This window comes from Carya illinoinensis, chromosome 13, assembly GCF_018687715.1.
Source record: "Carya illinoinensis cultivar Pawnee chromosome 13, C.illinoinensisPawnee_v1, whole genome shotgun sequence".
NCBI lineage: Eukaryota > Viridiplantae > Streptophyta > Magnoliopsida > Fagales > Juglandaceae > Carya > Carya illinoinensis.
In genome coordinates, this window is record NC_056764.1 from 8,812,403 (window position 1) to 8,832,866 (window position 20,464).

General features: G+C 34.9%; 2 protein-coding genes, 1 long non-coding RNA gene and 1 pseudogene across 4 annotated transcripts in view; 3 read left to right on the top strand and 1 right to left on the bottom strand.

The window, feature by feature from the left end:
• LOC122291849 (DExH-box ATP-dependent RNA helicase DExH11) overlaps window positions 1-5,896 on the top strand; it is a 37,296-nt gene extending 31,400 nt beyond the window's left edge. Inside the window, exon 24 of one of the 2 annotated variants that reach the window (XM_043099867.1) lies at window positions 5,577-5,896. In XM_043099867.1, coding sequence (XP_042955801.1) covers window positions 5,577-5,743 — 167 coding nt within the window. In that variant the 3' untranslated portion in view covers window positions 5,744-5,896. The remainder of the gene's footprint in view (window positions 1-5,576) is intronic. The other variant, XM_043099869.1, reaches the window with a different exon arrangement.
• Window positions 1,631-5,265, top strand: LOC122291850 (annotated as a pseudogene).
• A 593-nt stretch (window positions 5,897-6,489) lies between the features above and the next one.
• LOC122291852 lies at window positions 6,490-8,317 on the bottom strand. Its single transcript, XM_043099870.1, has 4 exons — window positions 7,951-8,317; window positions 7,739-7,831; window positions 6,893-7,030; window positions 6,490-6,794 (listed from the first exon to the last, which is right to left on the bottom strand). Exons 1-4 carry the CDS (start codon window positions 8,191-8,193, stop codon window positions 6,753-6,755), a joined length of 516 nt encoding a protein of 171 aa, XP_042955804.1. The 5' UTR covers window positions 8,194-8,317; the 3' UTR covers window positions 6,490-6,752.
• A 496-nt stretch (window positions 8,318-8,813) lies between these two features.
• On the top strand, window positions 8,814-10,414 carry LOC122292362. The gene is made up of 2 exons (XR_006236915.1): window positions 8,814-9,342; window positions 10,045-10,414. It is a non-coding gene; the product is annotated as an uncharacterized LOC122292362 (long non-coding RNA).
• The last annotated feature ends 10,050 nt before the right edge of the window (window positions 10,415-20,464 follow it).

Sequence of the window (20,464 nt, forward strand, 5' to 3'; positions counted from 1 at the left end):
TTTATTTTTTTATATAAAAATAAAAATTAATAAAATAAGAAACATTAACGTACCGAGTAAAAACATTGGCAATGACTAGTTATTAAGTTTAAAATTTTGTTAGAATTTTAATTTTTGGCCATAATATTAATTTTTAGTTAAATAAGTTTATATTTGACTAATCATTTTAAATATAAAAATAATAATATAATATTATATATATTAATAATATTTAATTATTTTTTTATATATTATAAATACATTTTATATATTAATTAATAATTTTATTAAAAAATAAAATGTGATAATTTATTTAAAAATAGTACTTATATAATTTATTTCAATGTGATAAAAAGAAAGAAAAAAATTGATAAAAATAATAAAAAATTAGATAAAAATTAAATAATAACTCTCTAACAATTTGAAAGCTTAATTTAAATTTTAAATTTTTAATTAATTTAATATAAAATATTTTTCTCACGTCTAGTTAAAGTTTAAACAAATATTTTTTTCATGTCTAGTTGAAGTTTAAATTTTGTACTTGTATTGACATTTATTAATACGAGAAATGATATTTATAATTATAATTATATAAATATCGTGTATTTAAAAAAAAAAAATTAAATTAAATGTAAATCTATTAAAAATATTTAATTTTTTTTAATTATAGACGTTACTTTCTTCTAGAAACACAAATTTTACGGCTGTACGTTTGCTAATTCACGGTGCGTCCAGCCTAAAGCACCCGGGGTTGGTCCCGTAGCAGCCCTATTTGATTTTAGAAAAATATAGTTACAAATAAAATTATATATTAATCTATATATTAATATGATGTAATTAATTAAAAATTAAATTTTATTAAAAATAATATTAATTTAAATTTTAAATATAAATAAATTAATATTAATAAATAAATTAATATAAGACTGTGCTTATATATACTTAAAACTCTTTGATTTTTTGGTTCCTGCCAAAAACAACTGTTTTGACTGCCTTTACCATTTCCAATCTACGGAAATCTACCCAGAAAACCATGGCAGTGGGAGAGCTCTTCCTTTCTGCGTTCATTCAGATGCTGTTACTACAGATGTCAAGGGAGTTTCTGGATTTTGTAAGACAAGAGGGAATCCAAGAAAAGCTGAACAAGTGGAGGAAAACTTTGTCAAGATTGCAGGCCGTGCTTGACGATGCCGAGGAGAAGCAATACACTAGCAGGGCTGTGAAAGAGTGGCTGAATGATCTCAAAGATCTGGCCCACGATGTGGAAGATATACTGGATGAGTTCGCGACAGAAGCTTTGCGACGCAAATTCATGAATGAAAATCAGGCTAGCACCAGTATGGTACGGAATCTCATCCCTGATTGTTGCCTTGCTTCAACTCCAACAACTTTTAAGATCAACACTAGGTTGGGGTAAAAGATAAAGGAAATAACTGCTCGCTTCAATGATATTGTAACACAGAAAGGTGAACTGAATTTGAAAGAGAACGTTGATCGTAGGCCGTATAAAATAAGAGGTACACTGGCTCCGACTTCTGTAGTGACCGAGACTCACTTTTGTGGCAGGGAAAAAGATAAAGAGGCTATACTTGAGTTATTGCTAAGTGAGAAAAGTAGCGATACTAAAGTCTCTGTGATTCCTATACTTGGCATGGGTGGTATAGGAAAGACAACTCTTACCCAGCATGTATACAATGATGAAAAAGTTCAATTATTTTTTGATCTGAAAGCAGGGGTTTGTGTTTCTGATTATTTTGACGTCGTTAGGGTGACAAAAACAATTTAAAAATCTGTAAGCTCCGAAAGTTGTGATGAGGATGACCTAAATTTGTTACAAGTCAAACTAAAGGAGAACTTGAAAGGGAAGAAGTTTCTGGTCATTCTGGATGATATTTGGAATGAAAACTACCATGATTGGACTATCCTAAGAGCTCCTTTCCAAGCAGGGGGTCCAGGAAGTGCAATTATCATCACAACTCGAAATCAGGGAGTTTCATCAATGATAGGTACTACTCAAGCTTACCGCTTGCAAGTGCTGTCAAATGATGCTTGTTTGTCTCTATTTACTACACATGCATTGCAGACAGAAGACTTCTCCATGCATGCTAACCTTAAAGATATTGGTGAGGAAATAGTAAGGAGATGTAAAGGTTTGCCTTTAGCGGTTAAAAACCTCGGGGGCCTCTTACGCAGTACACAAAATCGCGATGAGTAGAAAAATGTATTGAACAGTAAGATATGGGATATACCAGAGGAGATAAGTGGCATTATTCCGGCTCTTATGTTGAGTTACCATCATCTCCCTTCACATTTAAAGAGGTGTTTTGCGTACTGTTGAATACTTCCCAAGGACTACGAGTTTGAGGAGAAGCAATTGGTTTGGTTATGGATGGCAGAAGGTTTAATTCAACTGCAAGAAGGGGAAAAGCAAATGGAAGAATTGGGTAGCCAGTATTTCCACAATCTGGTGTCAAGATCATTTTTTCAACAATCAAGTGAGAATAAGTCTCGATTTCTTATGCATGACCTCATCAATGATTTGGCTCAATCAATTGCAGGAGATACATGTTTTAAAATGGAGGATGGATCTGAGGGTAGTAACAAAGGAAAGATTTCCAAAAAGGCTCGGCACTCGTCTTATGTGGTCAGTTCATTTGATGGCACCAAAAAGTTTGAGGTTTTTTATCAACCTAACATGCTTACGTACCTTCCTACCTTTGCTGAGCTCTCCAAGGTGCCGTTACTTGACTTGTACTGTTCCTCTTCAGTTGTTACCAAAATTACAATACTTGAGGGTGCTTTCTTTGAGTAGCTATTACATAACTGAGCTACCAGATTCAATTGGTAATTTGAAGCATCTACATTACATTGATCTTTCTCATACTCTAATCAAAAGCCTGCCTGAATCAATGACCACTCTCTATAACTTACAAACACTGCTATTAGAGAATTGTCCTATAGAGAAATTACCTTCAACATTTGCAAACCTACTCAATTTGCACCATCTCAATATTCTAAATGCAGATTTATTGGAAGGAATGCCTCCTCAAATAGGTAAATTAACTTCTCTTCAAACATTGTCTAATATGTTTGTTGGAAAAGGTACTTGCTCCAAAGTAAAGGAGCTAGGGCCTTTGTCTCATCTTGAAGGGATGCTATGCATTTTAAGATTGGAGAACGTGGTTGAATCCAAGGATGCCAGTGACGCCAATCTCATTGGCAAGCCCAATCTTAGTGGGTTGATGTTTGAATGGTGTAGCAACATTATTGAGCCGCAAGATGATGAGTCGCAACACAAACTAATTGAATTAGAGGTACTTGATGTGCTACAGCCTCACCATACTTTGAAAGAGCTCACGATCAAGTGCTATGGCGGTGTAGAATTTCCAACTTGGCTTAGACGTCCTTCATTTCCAAATATGGTGTTTGTTTTTAAAGATTGAGGAATGTAAAAAATGTGTATCATTGCCACCATTTGGACAGTTACCATCACTCAAAGTTATTTTCATTGGAGGCATGACCAGCGTGAAGAATATTGGTCTTGAGTTGTATGGGGAAGGTTGTTCCCAACTTTTATATCCTTGGAGACTTTGTATTTTGATGATATGTGGGCATGGGAAAATTGGATCTCTTATGGAGACTTCCCACAATTGCGACAGCTTTATATTCAAAATTGTCCCAAGTTATTGGGGAAGTTACCAAACCACCTTCCTTTACTTGAAAAAGTTGTGATAAATGGATGTTGGAATTTGGTGGTTACAATTTCAAGCTTTCCACAAGTCTGCCAACTAGAAATCGAGCAATCCAAAGGGGTGATATGCAGAAGTAAAATTCATTTCAGCTCACTAAGCTTCAAGTGTCTTTCAACAATTTCAGAATTCACACGACAAATAGAAGGGCTTACCATGGAAGGACTGACTAGTGTAGAAGATTTAACCATTGATGGCTGTGAGGAGCTAATGCCTTTATGGTCAAATGATGCAGGATTAAAACGACCCCTCCCATGTCTTCATGTTCTAAATATTTCTAATTGTCCCAAACTAGTTTCTTTTGTGGCAGAAGATGTAGGAGAGCAGTTACAACTGGGTTTTAGATCCACATTCAAAGAAATCAAGATCAGCAATTGCATTGTCCTGAGATCTTTACCCAAGACAGTGATGTACAACAGTACGTGTCTTGAGTATATTCTAATTGATAGATGTGATTCAGTGAAGTACTTTGCTATAGGCCAGCTACCTCCAACTCTAAAGCAGCTAGAGATACAACATTGCAAGAATATGCTAATTTTACTGGACGATGGCGATACCAATTGTTTGAGTAGCAGCACATCTCTTGTGGATTTGACAATTATTGGTTGTCCATCCCTCAAATCCTTAACATCAAGTGGAGAGTTACCTGCAACACTTAAATACCTCCATATTTGGTCTTGTCAAAAGCTGGAGTCTATAGCAAAGAGGTTTCATCATAACTCGTTTCTTGAATATGTTGGCATCTCACGTTGTGAAAACCTGAAATCCTTACCCACAGGCATACATAGCCTTAGCCATCTAGATCAGATTTACCTTGCCAAATGTCCAGCACTTGATTTCTTCCCGGATGTAGGGTTACTCCCTGCCAACCTGAGAGTTCTTCAGATTTTCGATTGTGAGAAAATGCAGGCCTTGCCCAATTCAATATACAACCTCGCCTCTCTTAAATTATTGAAAATAAGTGAATGTCCAAGCATTGTATCTGTTCCGAAAGAAGGTTTTCCCACCAACTTAACATCACTGTACCTTAGTGATCTCAACATCAATGAAGCCTTGTTTGAGTGGGGGTTGCACAAGCTTACTTCTCAAAAATGCCTTAACATCAATGGTGGATGCATCGACCTCGTGTCCTTTCCAGAAATGGTGTTCCTCTCTAACCAAGCTTTCCATCCGATGCTTCCCAAACTTGAAATATTTGTCTTCTAAAGGCTTTCGAATCCTGACCCCTCTGAAAGAACTACTGATCCTCGAGTGTGAGAAGCTCAGTTCCTTTCCAAAGGATGGGCTACCTCCCTCCCTTCTGCAACTGTATGTCAATGGATGTCCTTCGCTAAAAGAACGCTGCAAGAAGGATCAAGGGCAAGACTGGTCCAAGATAGCTCGCATTCCTTGCGTTTGGCTTGATGGCAAGTTCATTTATGACCCATAAATGTAGAATCGGGAAAGGATTTCCTTTTTTCAATTTGATTTACTTTTGCTTAATATAAACAAGTGTCAAGAATAAATCAGGAGGTGCTACCACTTCAGTTCTTTTGGATCTGGGTCTTTGATTTCCAACAGGGGAGGCTCAGTGTCACCATCCCCAGTTTGGGAGAACCCTTTCTGTTGTTGTTTGAATGTTGGCATTGGAAGATCTGTCGCTCGTATTTCTTGCTGCTCTTTTGTTGCTGGGTTTGCATAACGACCTGATAGATTTTTGTTAAAATGCCGAAGCAAAGAGACATCACCATTGCTAATTGCCATGTTGCCGATCATTACATATTTGACAAATCATTAGAACCACCTCCGAAAAGGTAACCGGGCTTTGATTCTCTGCTAATGTTGAGTTCCATACAGATGTCCCTGAAGGTCTGATAGTACGCACCATTGTAAGACTGGATGAGACATGTCGTGAATTTAAAAATGCTGCGGCTATTATGGGTAATTCTGCTCTCTACAAGAAAATGGAAACCGATTCCAATGCCATAAAGCGAGACATTGTTTTTGCAGCTAGCTTGTACATCACTGGAGTATAGCCATATTTCACCAATGTGGAACTCTTTTTGCTCTTATTAATAAAGATTTCTTATATATATATATATATATATATATATATTTAAAAAAATCATTAACTCGGAACTGTGAAATGGGCTTTGGAGAAGCTCACATGGAAACTCTTTAACTGTACAGTGCTCCTTGTGCTGAAATTGAGTGGATTTTTTTCATCCTTTTAGTCTTAAACTCATTTGGATAATGAAAGAAATTCATCTCATCTCTTATAATTTTTGCAAATTTTTATATAAAATATAATAAACAATTCAAAATTTTTAAATCTCAAAATAATAAAATATTAAAAAATAATATTCTAATAATATTTTATTCAAATATAACCTAAAATAATTTCATCTCATCTTATCTTCTCACTATGTATATGATGATGATCTTAATTCATCTTATTTGCAAAATTAACCCTACTGGATACAGCTCTTTTATAATTCTATCTTAATTTTTTTTACAAAAAATTATATAAAAATGTCATTTAAAAAATATATAAAATCAAAAGTTTTTCTTAATAAAAAAATAGTATTGATATGTAATTGATGGTAAAATAATTATTAACTATCATTATTAATTTTGATGGATTATAAATATTCCAACTAGTCTTTGAAGAAGCCACAACTCTTCACTCTTTATATAAAGAAAGTACCATTGGATTTTTTTAATATTTAGATATAAGAAATTCTCTTAAAAAAAGGGATAAATTCCTATCAGAAGAATATAATGGCTAGATCCAATAAAAAATATATATATGTATTTTGATCCAAACAAAATATGAGTTCTGAGTTCAACATTGAAAGCATATATAATGGCTAAATTCCGTGACAAGAACTTTGGACTTCTATCCAAATTCCTCGCTACCTTTGCCATTTAAATTACCATCATCCATCGATGAAATTTATTTAAGAAATAGCAATAACATTCCAAGAAAATATGAAACAACAACTAGATCTTTTATTGAAGACAATGGCATCCATCTTCCCAACTTTAGTTGTCGCTTCTGTTTGGCTTGTCTGAAGCATGAGTTACCTAAAAGAAAAAGAAAAATTCATATGCATTAAATTTAAAATATTTCATATATTAAAAAAAAAATGCTTATAAAGCAAGCAAACTTGTATGCCAACTACCATGTTATCAAACGTGGGGATCCATTCATTGGTGGCTGGGTTGGATTGGCAAGAGGCGTGGTAGCTGGTGTCAGAATCAGGAGCTAACTTGAAGCCTTTGCCATCAGTTTTCTCCACTTTGATGAACCCTGTTCCTGTCTGCAGTAGGTGTGACAATATTCATGCAACTTTGATCTTAAATTTCATCATCCCACATGTTAAGTAAATGTCTATTTAAATAAAAATAATATTAGACAGAATATTGAATGTAAAATTCTACTTATTATACTCACACCTCACATTATTCATAATTTTTTACTTTTTTTTTTTTTTGAAATTTTATTCTTTTGCCAAATGCATGATATATGAATAATGAGTATAATAATTAAAAAATTAAAAATAAAAGTGATATATGGTATGGGTAGATGATAAATAACAAAACCTGTATATGCAAATTCAACACGCTCCATTTAAAACATAATAATAAATAGGACGAACCATTAAAAATATTATTTTTATTAAAGTGAATTTGAGATTTATCTACTTTTTATAATCATGAGTGAGTGAGACATACTTTAATATTGCGCATTTCTCTTTAAATAATAGGCATCTCAATCCACTTGTCGGCATTTTGACGAATCTGTCGTTCCAATTTAGTACTTGGGCATTTTCTGCCTTTTACTTTCTCTTCCACTAATCGAAATCCATGAATGGAAAAACTTGATTCATTTGAACATTCTTGTTCTTTCTTTCTTTTTGGCCTATGAACTGAGAAACTCTATAATAAATTGGCAATCAAAGTAGATCATTTTGTTTGATTTCAGTGGTGAATTATACACAGAATAGTAAATGGGTAAGTAATAATACCGTGTGGTGTTGTTTGTCAACACCGTTGAGATCCTTATAATACTCTGTCTCCACAAATTCCTCCGTCGCTTCTCTTCCATTGTAGACCAGCTTCTTTTTTCCCAAACAGAGCAAAACAAACAAACAAACGATATTACAGAACGTCCCAGAATTCACAAAACCTGAAGTGTCTAAGAAACAGGGGCTTGAAGGAACAGATTTTCTAAACCGACCTGGGGATCGTTTTCGAGGCGTTGGAACTCGACGAGTTCGGGAATAACATCGTTGTTATTGTTGTTTTTGTTGTTAGAAGAGATGGCATCGACATACTGAGAAGAATACTCACTACGCTGAGGCTTGGGGTAGCGCTTTGGAGCTGTTTCATCGAAGTACTCTCTCGTCATAGCTTCCAACCTCGCCTCTTCCTCCGCCGGCAAATGAGCGTCGCTCCTATTAGGCCTCCCACTATACGCCATTTTTGCTCCTTAAACAGAGCTTACAAAATCTTTCCGTTTTCGTATTGAGCTTTTGAGGATGAATTCGGAGGTAGATCTAAGCTAATATGCAGAGAAAGAAAACGAAGGGGTAGATATTTTCTATCGGAAAAATATGGTTGGAAGGATAATTATATATTAATTTGTGTATTAATATAACGTGATTGGTTAAAAAATAAATTTTATTAAAAATAATATTAATTTAAATTTTAAATATAAATAAATTAATATTAATATTCAAATTAATAAGTAATTAAGTTAATATATAACAAAACTCTTTTTTATCATTCTTTTGCTTTTATTATGTACGGACTTTTGGGATCCAAAAATATCAGAAATTTTTTAAGAAGAAAATGATATAATTTTAACTATATTATTATTGGTTTATAACAGTGTATTAAATAATTATTTTTTATTATACGATAAATAATAAAATAGTAGATGATGCATCATTGTCCTTTCAAGAAATATCTTGGGAAGCTTATCCAATTTAGTAGAGTTGATGGCTATGGTTGATTAGGACGGCGAAAATATGTACCCTACCAGTTGTATTGAATTATTGAGCGATTTTTTTATTTTTCTTTCCCTCCTCCTTAAAATCAGTGGCTGGATGGTATAAGATCCAACATTTTAAGAGGGGTCATAGATTCGATCTCCTTCTCAAAATCTTCCAATATATATATATATATATATATATATATAAATTATTGAGCAAAAAATGCTATGGACTGAGACGCATCCCAGTTGTAGCCTCGAGTCTGACGTGACCAAAAAATAAAACTATGATGTTTTATTTTATTTTCATTTTAATTTATTTGGCTTTCGATTATGTAGCTTTGGGTCTCGAAGACAAAAGGGAGTTTGTAGCTTCATTCCCATTTCTATTATCTCAATCTTCTTCTTCTCTCCCCTCCCCCCAATTTCAAATCGTGCGAACCCCTTCCCATCTTCAAACCTACAAACCCCTCTCCATTTTCAAACCGTGCGAACCCCTCCCCATCAACACCGTGTGAACCCCTCCCCGTCACCATTACCTGAAATCTCCCCCAAGCTTAGCCTCTCCATCTTCGTGCGAATCTCTCTTCCCTACCATGTGAGGCTCCTTACGTTTGGATCTACGACGACTTAACGGTAAGTTTCCAACTGAATCCTGATTGTACTAGTTATATGCTTAGATCTGCGCCACCGTTAGACCTTGTACACTGATTTTAGATTGCTGACTTTGTTAACCAGTTTTGCATTTTTTTTCCCCTTAAATCTGCGCTACCAAAATTTCTATGCTTTTTTGTGAGAAAATATTTTCTTAGAAATTTGTTGAGATGGAAACTTAAAGGAAAAAATGGATTTTAAGTTATTAACAAAAAATGACTTATTAGTGGTTGAGATTTCTCTTTTTGTTCAGGTGCAGTTAGACTATCTTCATTTTATCCAAAATAGGTGTTAATTTTATAATAAAAGGAGGCGTACCATTGGCTGTCAATTTTCTATTTTATTTACAGACATATAGTTGACTTGTTACCTTTAAATATTAAAAGATCATATAATATCCTCTTTGATGTTTGGATTGTTAAGATTATTATTTTTTAAATATATTTGGATTAAGAGGAATAAAGTTTTAAGTAACTTTGTATTCCACGATCGATATCATTCATCCAAATAATTTTAAAGTTTTAAGCAACTTTGGGTAAAAATATTATTTTGGCTATTTATTAAAATATAGAAAATTTATTTCGTCAATCTGTCTGAAAAATTTACATTTTTAAAAGTTACTTGAAGTATAAATTTCATGATTCCCTTCAGAAGCAAAAAGATTTATTGTTTGAAATGTTGCAGTTCGGACTACCAAAGAAAGGCCTGCTTTCCAGTGCAGAGGATTGATGCTTAAAGCATAAAGGATTTCAAAATGCCCATTTGGTTGCACATTATGTGTATTGGGGAGATGATGTGCTTCTCTACACAAGATATTGCTTCTGAAATTTGAATTTCTAGTATGAGTGTCATTGCAGGGCAACATGCAGGAGGAGCTCCCAGAAGACAAAACAAAGGTGATGTCAAGAGAGTTTGCCTTGTTCATAGAATTTACTTGTGCATAGGCATTTTTTTCCATCCAATATGGATGCAATGTAATGTGTAACTATAATTTCAAGTTGTAACAATGCACTTTGTAAACCGTGGGTTCCTTAATTGTGTTTTCATTCTTCTATTATTATTCTTTTAATAGTGTCTGAATAATAATATGTAACATTATTTTTTATATTAAAGTAAGTTGATCAGATCACTATCCAATATTACACATTTCAAACACTGTCATATTGGTTTTTAGAAAAACATTTGAAACAAGAGGGATATTAATAAAATTTTGTGGAAATCAACTCTATATTTCAAGGAATTGGGGTCTTCCAATAACTGCAAAGACAGTGAGGCATACATAACCTATACTAGTTTTGGCAGTATAACTGACACATTCCAGTGTGCAAAAAATACTAGAGGTTGATGAAACTAAGGTAAGTCAGTCCCCTTCTAACAACTCTTGTAATATTTTCAAAAGACACTGAATCTTAGCATGGCATTAAAACGACCATAAACCTACAAATGTTTTACACACTAGTCACTACCTTACATATTCAATACACAAAAAAGGTGATGAAAAAATGGACAATTTACACAACAATTCCCTGAAATGCATTGAATACACAAAAAATAATTCAATACACAACAAATTCCCTCAAATATATTCAATCCACCAAAAATAAAAATAAAAATAGATGGGATACATTCAATACACATCTAGAATCTGGAATACCTTGAATACACAAAAAAATATTCAATACACAACAAAGTCCCTCAAATGCATTCAATCCACAAAAAAGTAGATGGAATACATTCAATACACAAGAATTCCCTGGGAACCCATTCAATACACAAAAAAATATCATTGCAGTGGGTGTATTATCCTCTGGAGGATGTACATGGCGCTTCAATTTCTCTACAATCGGGTGTATTATCCTCTGCACATGGCACTTCAACTCTAGAGGATGTAGCGGAGCTTGTATTGATGAAAGAGTCGGATGTTCCATGTCATGTTGAAATAGGTAACCAGCATTCTACATAAAGCATAAAAAAAAAATTCTGCAATTAAACTCTCGAAAAAACCCAACTTACAAAAATAAAATAAAAACACATAATCACTACCTGTAGAATATAACAAACCACAGTTGGGGGATTTGAGCAGATGGTGTTAGAGTAGTTGGATGTTCTTCCCCATTTCCCATGCTGAGAAGGAGATACACGCATTGTCAATATAAATACCTTAAATATTATTATATATTTAATAAATATTGTATAACTCACATATAAAATCAAAGTAAGAAATATAACCAATCTCGATCAATCTAAATTTGGCACCATAAAAACCGTAGATACTATATGTCATCAAAATTTGGTTACAAAATTAGTGCATTTCATAACCAATTAGTGCATCTAGCTAAAAACAGCATGCACGCAATGTGACACTTTTAACACTTTACATATAGCTGGAGTAATATTTCGACCAGTGGAAACTCAGGTAAAGTGAATGGCTTTCTTCAACTTTACAAGCAAGCTTTATTCAAAGATGATCACCAATGGTATAGAAACAGGCAGCAAAAGGTCTACACGCAGCAAGCTTTCTGCTTTAATTGTGAAAAGTTAAGCTTTCACACTTATAAATTACGTAACTACATGGGATATATATATATATAGATGTGCTTCCATAGATAGATAAGAATTCATATACTTATCTTTGCCTCTGTTATATATTTTTATCTATGTGCTAACTTTCCAATTTTTAAGTAATTGTACATTTTCTTGAAATCTACGATTTCCGATGTTTTCTTTTAGAATTCAAGCCTTGATTTATATTCACTAAGATTATGATAGTTTACCTTATTTATAAAACATATCCAGCACTTTGCAACATACCTTGCATCCTATGATATTTTCCCTCTAACTCTAATATATATCAATGAAACCTTCATGTAAAAAATAAAAAAAATAAAAAAAATCTAGCACTGTGCAACATACCATGCATCCGATGATATTTTCTCCTAACTCTAATATATATATATATATATATATATAACTGAATAACCTAATTCGTACCATCAAAACTAATTATTTGTCAGCCCTGTTAAAAATTATTTGTGGGTTATGTGGAAGGAGTTGAATAAAAATTATTTGGATTTAAAAAAAATAAAAATTGTGGTAATAGGGGCCCAACTTTCTTTCCAAAATTAAAATGCATATATACTCCAAGTTCTTATATCCTGGGAATGCATGTATGCCGTGTAACTTACTTTGAATGCATGTAATCCAAACCCAATGTAAATAACTCTCTGAGCTGGATATATTTTGCAGCATATCCATTTAACTGAGATGTGAATTCATTTACCAACATGTTTAAACTCCATCTGACTGCCATACAATATAACAGAAAAGAGAACAAATCAAAGCAATAGAAAAGAGAACAATATCAGTATCTCTGCAAGACATTGACTAAAGTTTGCAAATCAAAGCATTAAGATCCATGTTCTTGTCTAAAATTATTTCAAGATCTTTCCCTGTTCAGCTAGGGTCCTTGGGAAATTTTTAGTTTATACATCCATTCCTCTCCCAGAAAAACACAAAAGATACCAAATTTATTTACAAGACCATCTGTGTTCTTATTGAAAGCCAACAAAATAAAAATAAAAAATGAAAAGAAAGAACACTTACTTGGACCGAATTTGTGCTTTGGAGGAAAGATTGAGAAGAAGGGAAGGAACTTTTGGGGGTCTAGACTTTTGTAGTCAGTTTTGTTTGGGTGGAAAGGAAATCATGACCAGCATGTACATCAAAAACTAGATCTGGAATAATGCACATCGGTGACCGCAACAAGCAGTTCGATCCTATCCACGACGACGACTGAAGAAGACGTGTTAGAGACCTCGGTCTATCCCTAAACATTAAGGTCCTTTAAGCTTGCTTTGGAATGGTTGTGACCGAATGTGCAAAACTTGCTTGCTTGGTCTTGCTTCTTGGGTGGCAATGGAGGCTCCTAGGGTTTAGATGGTAGTGTGTTTGGGAGGAAGAAGAGAGTATATGGATGATTAGGTTGTTTAAGTATTTGAATGGATGCAATGCAATGGAGATTGGTGCACGGTTTGTGATAGCCCTTGGGAAGGGTTGCTGAGTGGATGGGACTAAGTGATGGACTGAAGTGAGGTTGGCGTGTAGAGTTGGTGGCTTCCCGAAATGGCAACTGAACAGCTTGCCTTTTAGAAGGGCAAGTTGTCTACTACCCTTTTTGGGGGGTGGAGGCTAGGGTGTTTCTACTAGGATTTCCCAAATGGGAAATGGGACAAGGGTCTTGGAAAGGGAACAATGTGCAGGTTGATGGAATGGGAAACAAAGTGGACGGCTGAGTTTGTATGGTTTATCATGCTCAAAAATGGAAAGGGTTGGTGGATGGCTGAAGTTGGCCGTGTAGAGGGTAAGGGTTATGGAGTGTTCATTGGGAAGTGGCAAGCTTTCTAGAAGTTGATAACAATGGAGGAACAGTGGATAATAGCTTGAAGATGATGGAAAATGCAATGCAATGCAGAAAATGATGAACAATAGCTTGTATGAACGAAAATGAAAATCAAACAAACACAAGATAAATCAATACCATACGGATTGGATAGATGTGAAGCTCTCCTATTCACGAATTGTAGGGAGAGTTCTCTCAAGGGGATTTGCGGATTGCACCCCTAGAGCCCAAGTGCATTGCACCGCAGTCCTCAAGAACTCTCAATAGTCCAATGAACAAATTAGCAAAAAGTACCTTCTACAAAGTTTAAGTGTAATATAAATAGTAAACCCTAGATAGCATTTAACGGTTTGGATGAGCTTCATGTGGCCCTTGAGATGGTTGGGTCCGTGTAGCTTGAGTTGGTACTGAAGATGGTGGAGTGGTGCTGCATGGTCTGGTCATGGCTACTTGGTGGTCTGGCTGGTACTGCACAGGGGCCTGTGCGTGGGCAGGCAGGTTGGCCTTGCAGCTGTCTAGCTCGGTCTGGGCATGCATGCTGGCCGTGCAGGTGCGTAGCTTGGTCTGGGCGTGCGAGCTGGCCATGCAGGTCCACTAACCTCGCTGGGCATGCACATGGGCCTGCACATGCTAGCCTAGTCCGCATGGCTGGTGGCCTGTGGCAAGGCTGCGTGCATGGCTTGCGTGGCTTGCATGGTTGGACGTGGGCAGTGCTGTTCGCTGGGCGAGCTGGTTGCTTGCATGGTCTGGCCTGCGACATGGCTGTGCTGCTGGCTGGCCGTGTGCATGGCCTGTGCGACACATGGCTGTGCGTGTAGGCAGGCCCTCACTAGCCTTGCTAGCCCGCATGTTGGGTGCCCCGTGTGTGCCAACGCGCGGGCCAAGGCATGCATGCATGCTGGGCGCCCCGTGCGTGTCACCCCACGAGCCAAGGCATGCTTGTGGGCTAGCCAAGGTGCTTGTCCCCACCATGGCTAGGGCATGTGTGGCATCTCTAGAGGGGGTCTAACAAGACGACCACCAACGACGATGCTTCCCCTACCCACAACGAAGATCCCAGCTGCTCTTTGGAGGTGAAAAATAAAAAACTACATCAGTTCTAATTCTCCCTCTTTCCCGCTTTCATCTCATTTCATTTTTTTTTTGGAAAGTGGAAACCCATTTCATTTTATTTCCCGCTTTCCGCTTTTGTTTTTTGTTTTTTTAATAAGTCAGCTGAGGTGGCTTCCTGCCACGTCAGCCGAGGACATGGCAGGGTTGTAGGGACGGTTGTCCCTAGAACTATTGTTATTGAGCACAAAGATCAATCGTTTTGCAACCATCGTAAAATCATTGAAAATCGTTATCGTCACTATCAAGATTTGAATTCACAACTTCAAGATAACAAGAAAGAAAGAAAAAAACTGTATTTTTATGTAAAGAAACAACATATGGTATGTGCACGAAACAACTTAATTGGCTAAATATTGCAATGTGAGTGCAGAGAACTTAATTGGCTAATTGTATGAAATAAATGACTAGAGTAGTAGGAAGAGTATTTTTGGTTAAATAGCTCAATGGGTAAAGAGGATGACTAGTCAAATATAACCTTGACGGATTGTTCAAGCTCATGAAGGTGATGGCTTAGTTTAGATTTCTTTAGTGAACCTTATTTGTTGCCCAGATGACTAACACAAGAGGGGGGGTGAATTGAGTTGTATTAAAAAAATAACAATTATAAATCAAATATATAATATAAAATATAAACAAAATATGAAATAACAATAAATATAAAGAGTAAGGGTAAGAGAGAAGCAAACTCAGCATGTTAACGAGGTTCGGCCCCACTGTCTACGTCCTCGCCTCAAGCTACCCCTTGAGGATTCCCAAATTCACTATTCAACCTCCTTCAGGTGGAGATAGAAACCTATTACACCTTTGAACAACACCGCTACAAAAGATCCGTGTAGAACACTCTCTACACTTGCAATCACCTTACACGTGGTGATTCAACTATTCTCCGTGTAGAAAGTATTCTACACGCACAAGGGTTATACACACCCTTTTTCTGATACAAAAGCTGATAGTGGGTAGGTTATCAGAAAATACTTATCAATGAGTGAAATAAGAACAATACAGCGCAAACTATATATCTCAAAATGAACAAGGATTAAGGCTCAATGCTTAGAGAAGAGAGAATGAAAGTTTTGAATGAATGTTGTATGCTCTTGGTGTTGTGAATGTGAAGCTCTCAAATGATCTATTTATAGACATATGAGACTTCATATTCAAATTTAAAAAGATTCACATGTCAAAGACAACATCATTCTCTTTTTCAAAAAATTCAAATAAAAGGTTCTTCTTTTTCAATTGTCAAAGACAATATCATTCACTTTTTTAAAAAAATCAAACCTAATCTTTTACTTTTGGCATATGACAAAATGAGCACACTTTTCTTTTCAAAAAATTCAAACCTAATATTTTACTTTTTGCATATGACAAAATGAGCACACTTTACTTTTCAAAATTTTCAAACAAAATCATCTACCTTTTGTATAAGTCTAAAAAAGCATCAATCACTTTTGAAAATATTCAAATAAAATATGCACATGTGAAAGATGACAATCAATCATCTTTAATATTTTCAAAATTCAACCCTTTAATCAAGGCATGCACATGCAAAAGATGACAATCAATCATCTTTCAAAATTTTCAAATTTAATTTTCAAAAATATTCATGCACATGTGGAAAATGTATTTTAATGCTTTATGATAAAATATTAATTTTGAGCATTAATCCTAATTTCGAATTTTAAGAGATTTACAATATTACTCTATGACTTTAATGTGAACTTATTTCCTTCTTGCTCATGCTTGGTTCTTTGATGTGCTTGATTCCATTGTGTGAACAACTTGAGCTTGAAACTCCTTTATTCTTTGAATTCATTTGTTATCATCAAAATCCATGTGTAGATTTATAATCACATGAAACTTGAAACCTTGGGTTCAACATTATTTTTGTTATTGTTGGAAAACTAAAACTTATACTTTTCCTTGTGCTTTTTATTTAGGCTTATTATGATGCCATGTCAACACAATTTGTTCACCATATGTTAGGACACAACCTACAAATCATAATGCTCCTTCCATAAGCAGACATTACCCCTATATATGGGGTTGTTAGGTGAATATAATACCTACTTTTATATCACACATTATGTATAAAGTTAATTAACTTATTATCGTCCGCCCAATTTGTAACCCCCAATTATCCAACCATTTGGGTCATATAGCACGAATACATCAAGAGAAGTTAACGAATTTGCTAAAAGTGAACATGGTGAGACTTCATAAACAATATTGAAAGTATGACTATGGAGCTCCCTGCAAATAAAGAATGTACAAGTTTGCACTCAAACGAGCATGATATTAAGCAAGTGGATTCACTATTCAAATTGGTGAGTTAAATGTAAAAATTCAGATTTAATAAATTGTGGATTGAATGTTTGGTTGTTTAATTATATATGATTGTTATGTAATCACATAAGAAGATTGTGAGATGAAGGCTAAGGGGTATTGATGAGGATGGTAGTGCAATAAATCATGAATCTGTGCTTGTCAATGAACCTGAGTCTAGGATGGCTTTCAAGGATGAAGCCACACTAAGTACATATTACAAGCGATATGAAAAACAAGAAGGATTCGGGGTGAGGACACAAAGGAATAAACGAGAGTCAAATGGGACAATAAAGTATATTACACTTAGTTGTTCAAGGGGTGGAAAGCATACAAGTGGTAGTGGTAGTAATGTATTGAAGCCACAGCCAACAACAAAGACAATTTGTAAGGCAAAAATCAATGCTTGGCTCGATAATGGTGAGTGGTGTCTGATTAATGTAGAACTTACCCACAATCATGGATTGAACCCACTAGTGTCTAGATATTTTAGATGCCATCAGAATATAAACTCACTTGATAAATGGAAGCTAGAATTGAATGACAGAGCTGGAATAAGGATGAATAAGAACTATTATTCGTTTGTTGTTGAAGTGGGAGGCTTTGACAACCTATAGTTCACAGAAAAATATAACAAAAATTTCATTAACAAGACAAGATACTTTTGCCTTGGAAAAGGAGGTGGCGTGGCACTCTTAAAATATTTTGAGAGGATGCATGATATGAATCATGACTTTTACTCTACTATGGACTTGGATGAGGAGGAATCTAAATTAAGAAATGTATTTTGGGTTGATGCACATAATAGAGCATCGTACCTATATTTTGGAGATGTCGTAGCATTTTATACGAATTATTTGGCTAATAGGTACGGAATGCCATTTTTACCTTTTGTCGATGTAAATCACCATGGTCAATCCATACTTTTAGGCGCAAGGTTGGTATCTAGTGAAGACACACATACGTTTGTATAGTTGTTTCAAGCGTGGTTAAAGTGTATGGATGGCCAAGCACCAATTGCAATAATAACATATTAGGACCGTGCAATGAAGAGTGTGATTGCAATTGTCTTCCCAAAAATAAGAAATAGATATTGTCTATGGCATATATTAAAAAAACTCCTAGAAAAGCTTGACTCATATTTGATGTACAATTGTGGTCTAAAATCCTCCATTATGAGTTGTGTGTATGATTCTCAAACATGTGTTCAATTTAATGAAAGTTGGGGGGAACTATTAGATGCATACCAACTTTATGATAATGCATGGTTGAGTGGGTTATATGAGGAGTGTACATTTTGGGTGCCAGTTTATTTGAAAGATGTATTTTGGGCTGGGATGAACACTACCCAACAGAGCGAAAGCATGAACGCTTTCTTTGATGGGTTTGTACATTCGGGTACCACACTTAAAGAGTTTGTTGATTAATTCGACAATGCCCTTAGAAAAAGTTAAGAATGAGCAATTTGCCTACTTTAACTCCTTCAATGCCACAATACCATGTGTTTCAATTTGCAAAATAGAGAAGCAGTTCCAAAGTGTGTACACTAATGAGAAATTCAAGGAGGTGCAACAGGAGATAATGGAAATGATTTATTGTAACTACTCACTTATAAAAAAATGAGGGTGTGATCTCAACCTATGAAGTATTTAGCACTATGCAAATTGAAAACTTCACCAAAGATATAAAGGTTTGCATTTATTTCAATATTGAGGAGTTCGAGTTGAACTGTACTTATGCTTTGTTTGAGACTCAAGGCATTTTATGTATGCATGCCTTTTATGTGTTCAAAGCCCAATGCGGTGACACATCATTACCGTCTAAGTATATCTTAGACCGTTGGAGGAAGGACTTAACGTGCAACTACATACCTATGAAGATTAGTTATGACGATTTACGTGGCAATTCTGATACACAAAGGCATGATCACCTTATGAGTTTGTTTTCTGAGGTAGCAAAACTTATATCGAGAAATGATGAGTGTTACTCAAATATGTTAGATCATTTACTCAATGTCAAAGACCAATGTAGTGACTTAATGTGTGAACCAAGGCCATCAGAACAAATAGTTCACACTAATAGAAGGATAGAAAAGGGTAAAAAAGTCCTCAGTCCGAATGTTGTGAGAGGTAAAGGAAGGCCGACATAGTGGAAAGTTTCCACGGTTGAAAACTCAATAAAAGAGAACAATAAGAAACAAAAGGTTTGAAGCTCTCTTTATAGTTTTTAATTTACTTTGTTACTAGTGTATAGATTTTGTTATATTGACACACTTTTAATTTTTACTAGCCCATCCAATTAAGTGGATCAAATGAAATACAACCCAACTCAAGTTAGCATAGTTTATACAATAAGATTTTCTATTATACTTTTCTATACTTTTGTACTCCTTACTAATAAATTTTTTCCTTCAACTGTGTAGGAAGAATGTTTAACACCCATTCGTGCCTAGTGGAGTAGGTTCTATATTTTTTTTGTACCTACCTCTTAGGGTCAAGTTTTTGCTGATGAGTATGGCATCAAGTTTTTGGAATTGTAAGTGTGTAACAGGCTATCAAGACATTGAGGAGGTTTTTATGCATTTTTAGAACTAGAAATTGTATTGAAAAATTCAAACATTGTTATTTGATGTGTTTTTAGAACTAGAATTTTTATTGAACAATTATTTAAATACGATGGGTTGTGATGAAATAGTTTTTAAAACTTTGATGTAACATGAGTATGTCAGAGACAGGAAGTTAAGCTTAACTTCTTTGCCTAACGAAATGACCTACCATTCATGCATTACAAAGCTTTTTTCAGTTTCAGTTTTTTAGTTGCATTACATTAAGCTTAACTTCTCTTCCTTAAGAAATTCTTTTATTTTCAGTTGTCAGAAAAATAGTTTTTTCAGTTATTTTGCTAATTCAAACACGGATTGGTGTTGTTGTATAGCTAGGAATGCAAAATGTATCTTTTTACTACAAATGAGTTCATTGATTCTTGAAGTGTTCAACCATTGATCTATGGCACCAACTTCGCCACGAACACAATGGTTAAGTGAAAAAATGAAGAATGTTCCTGTCAAGAATTAATTGAAATTAATAGTAATACAAACATAAAATAAATAGTAAGCGTGATGAGTACTGTAGTTTGATCGACGACAGTGATGAGTAATTTTGTCTTTTCTAGCTTTTAGTTGAGTGTGCAGAGGGACTGTTTCATGCAAAGGTAAAATGGAGTTTTCAGACTGCTGACATGTATTTTGTGCTTTTCGTGCCTTCTCTCATT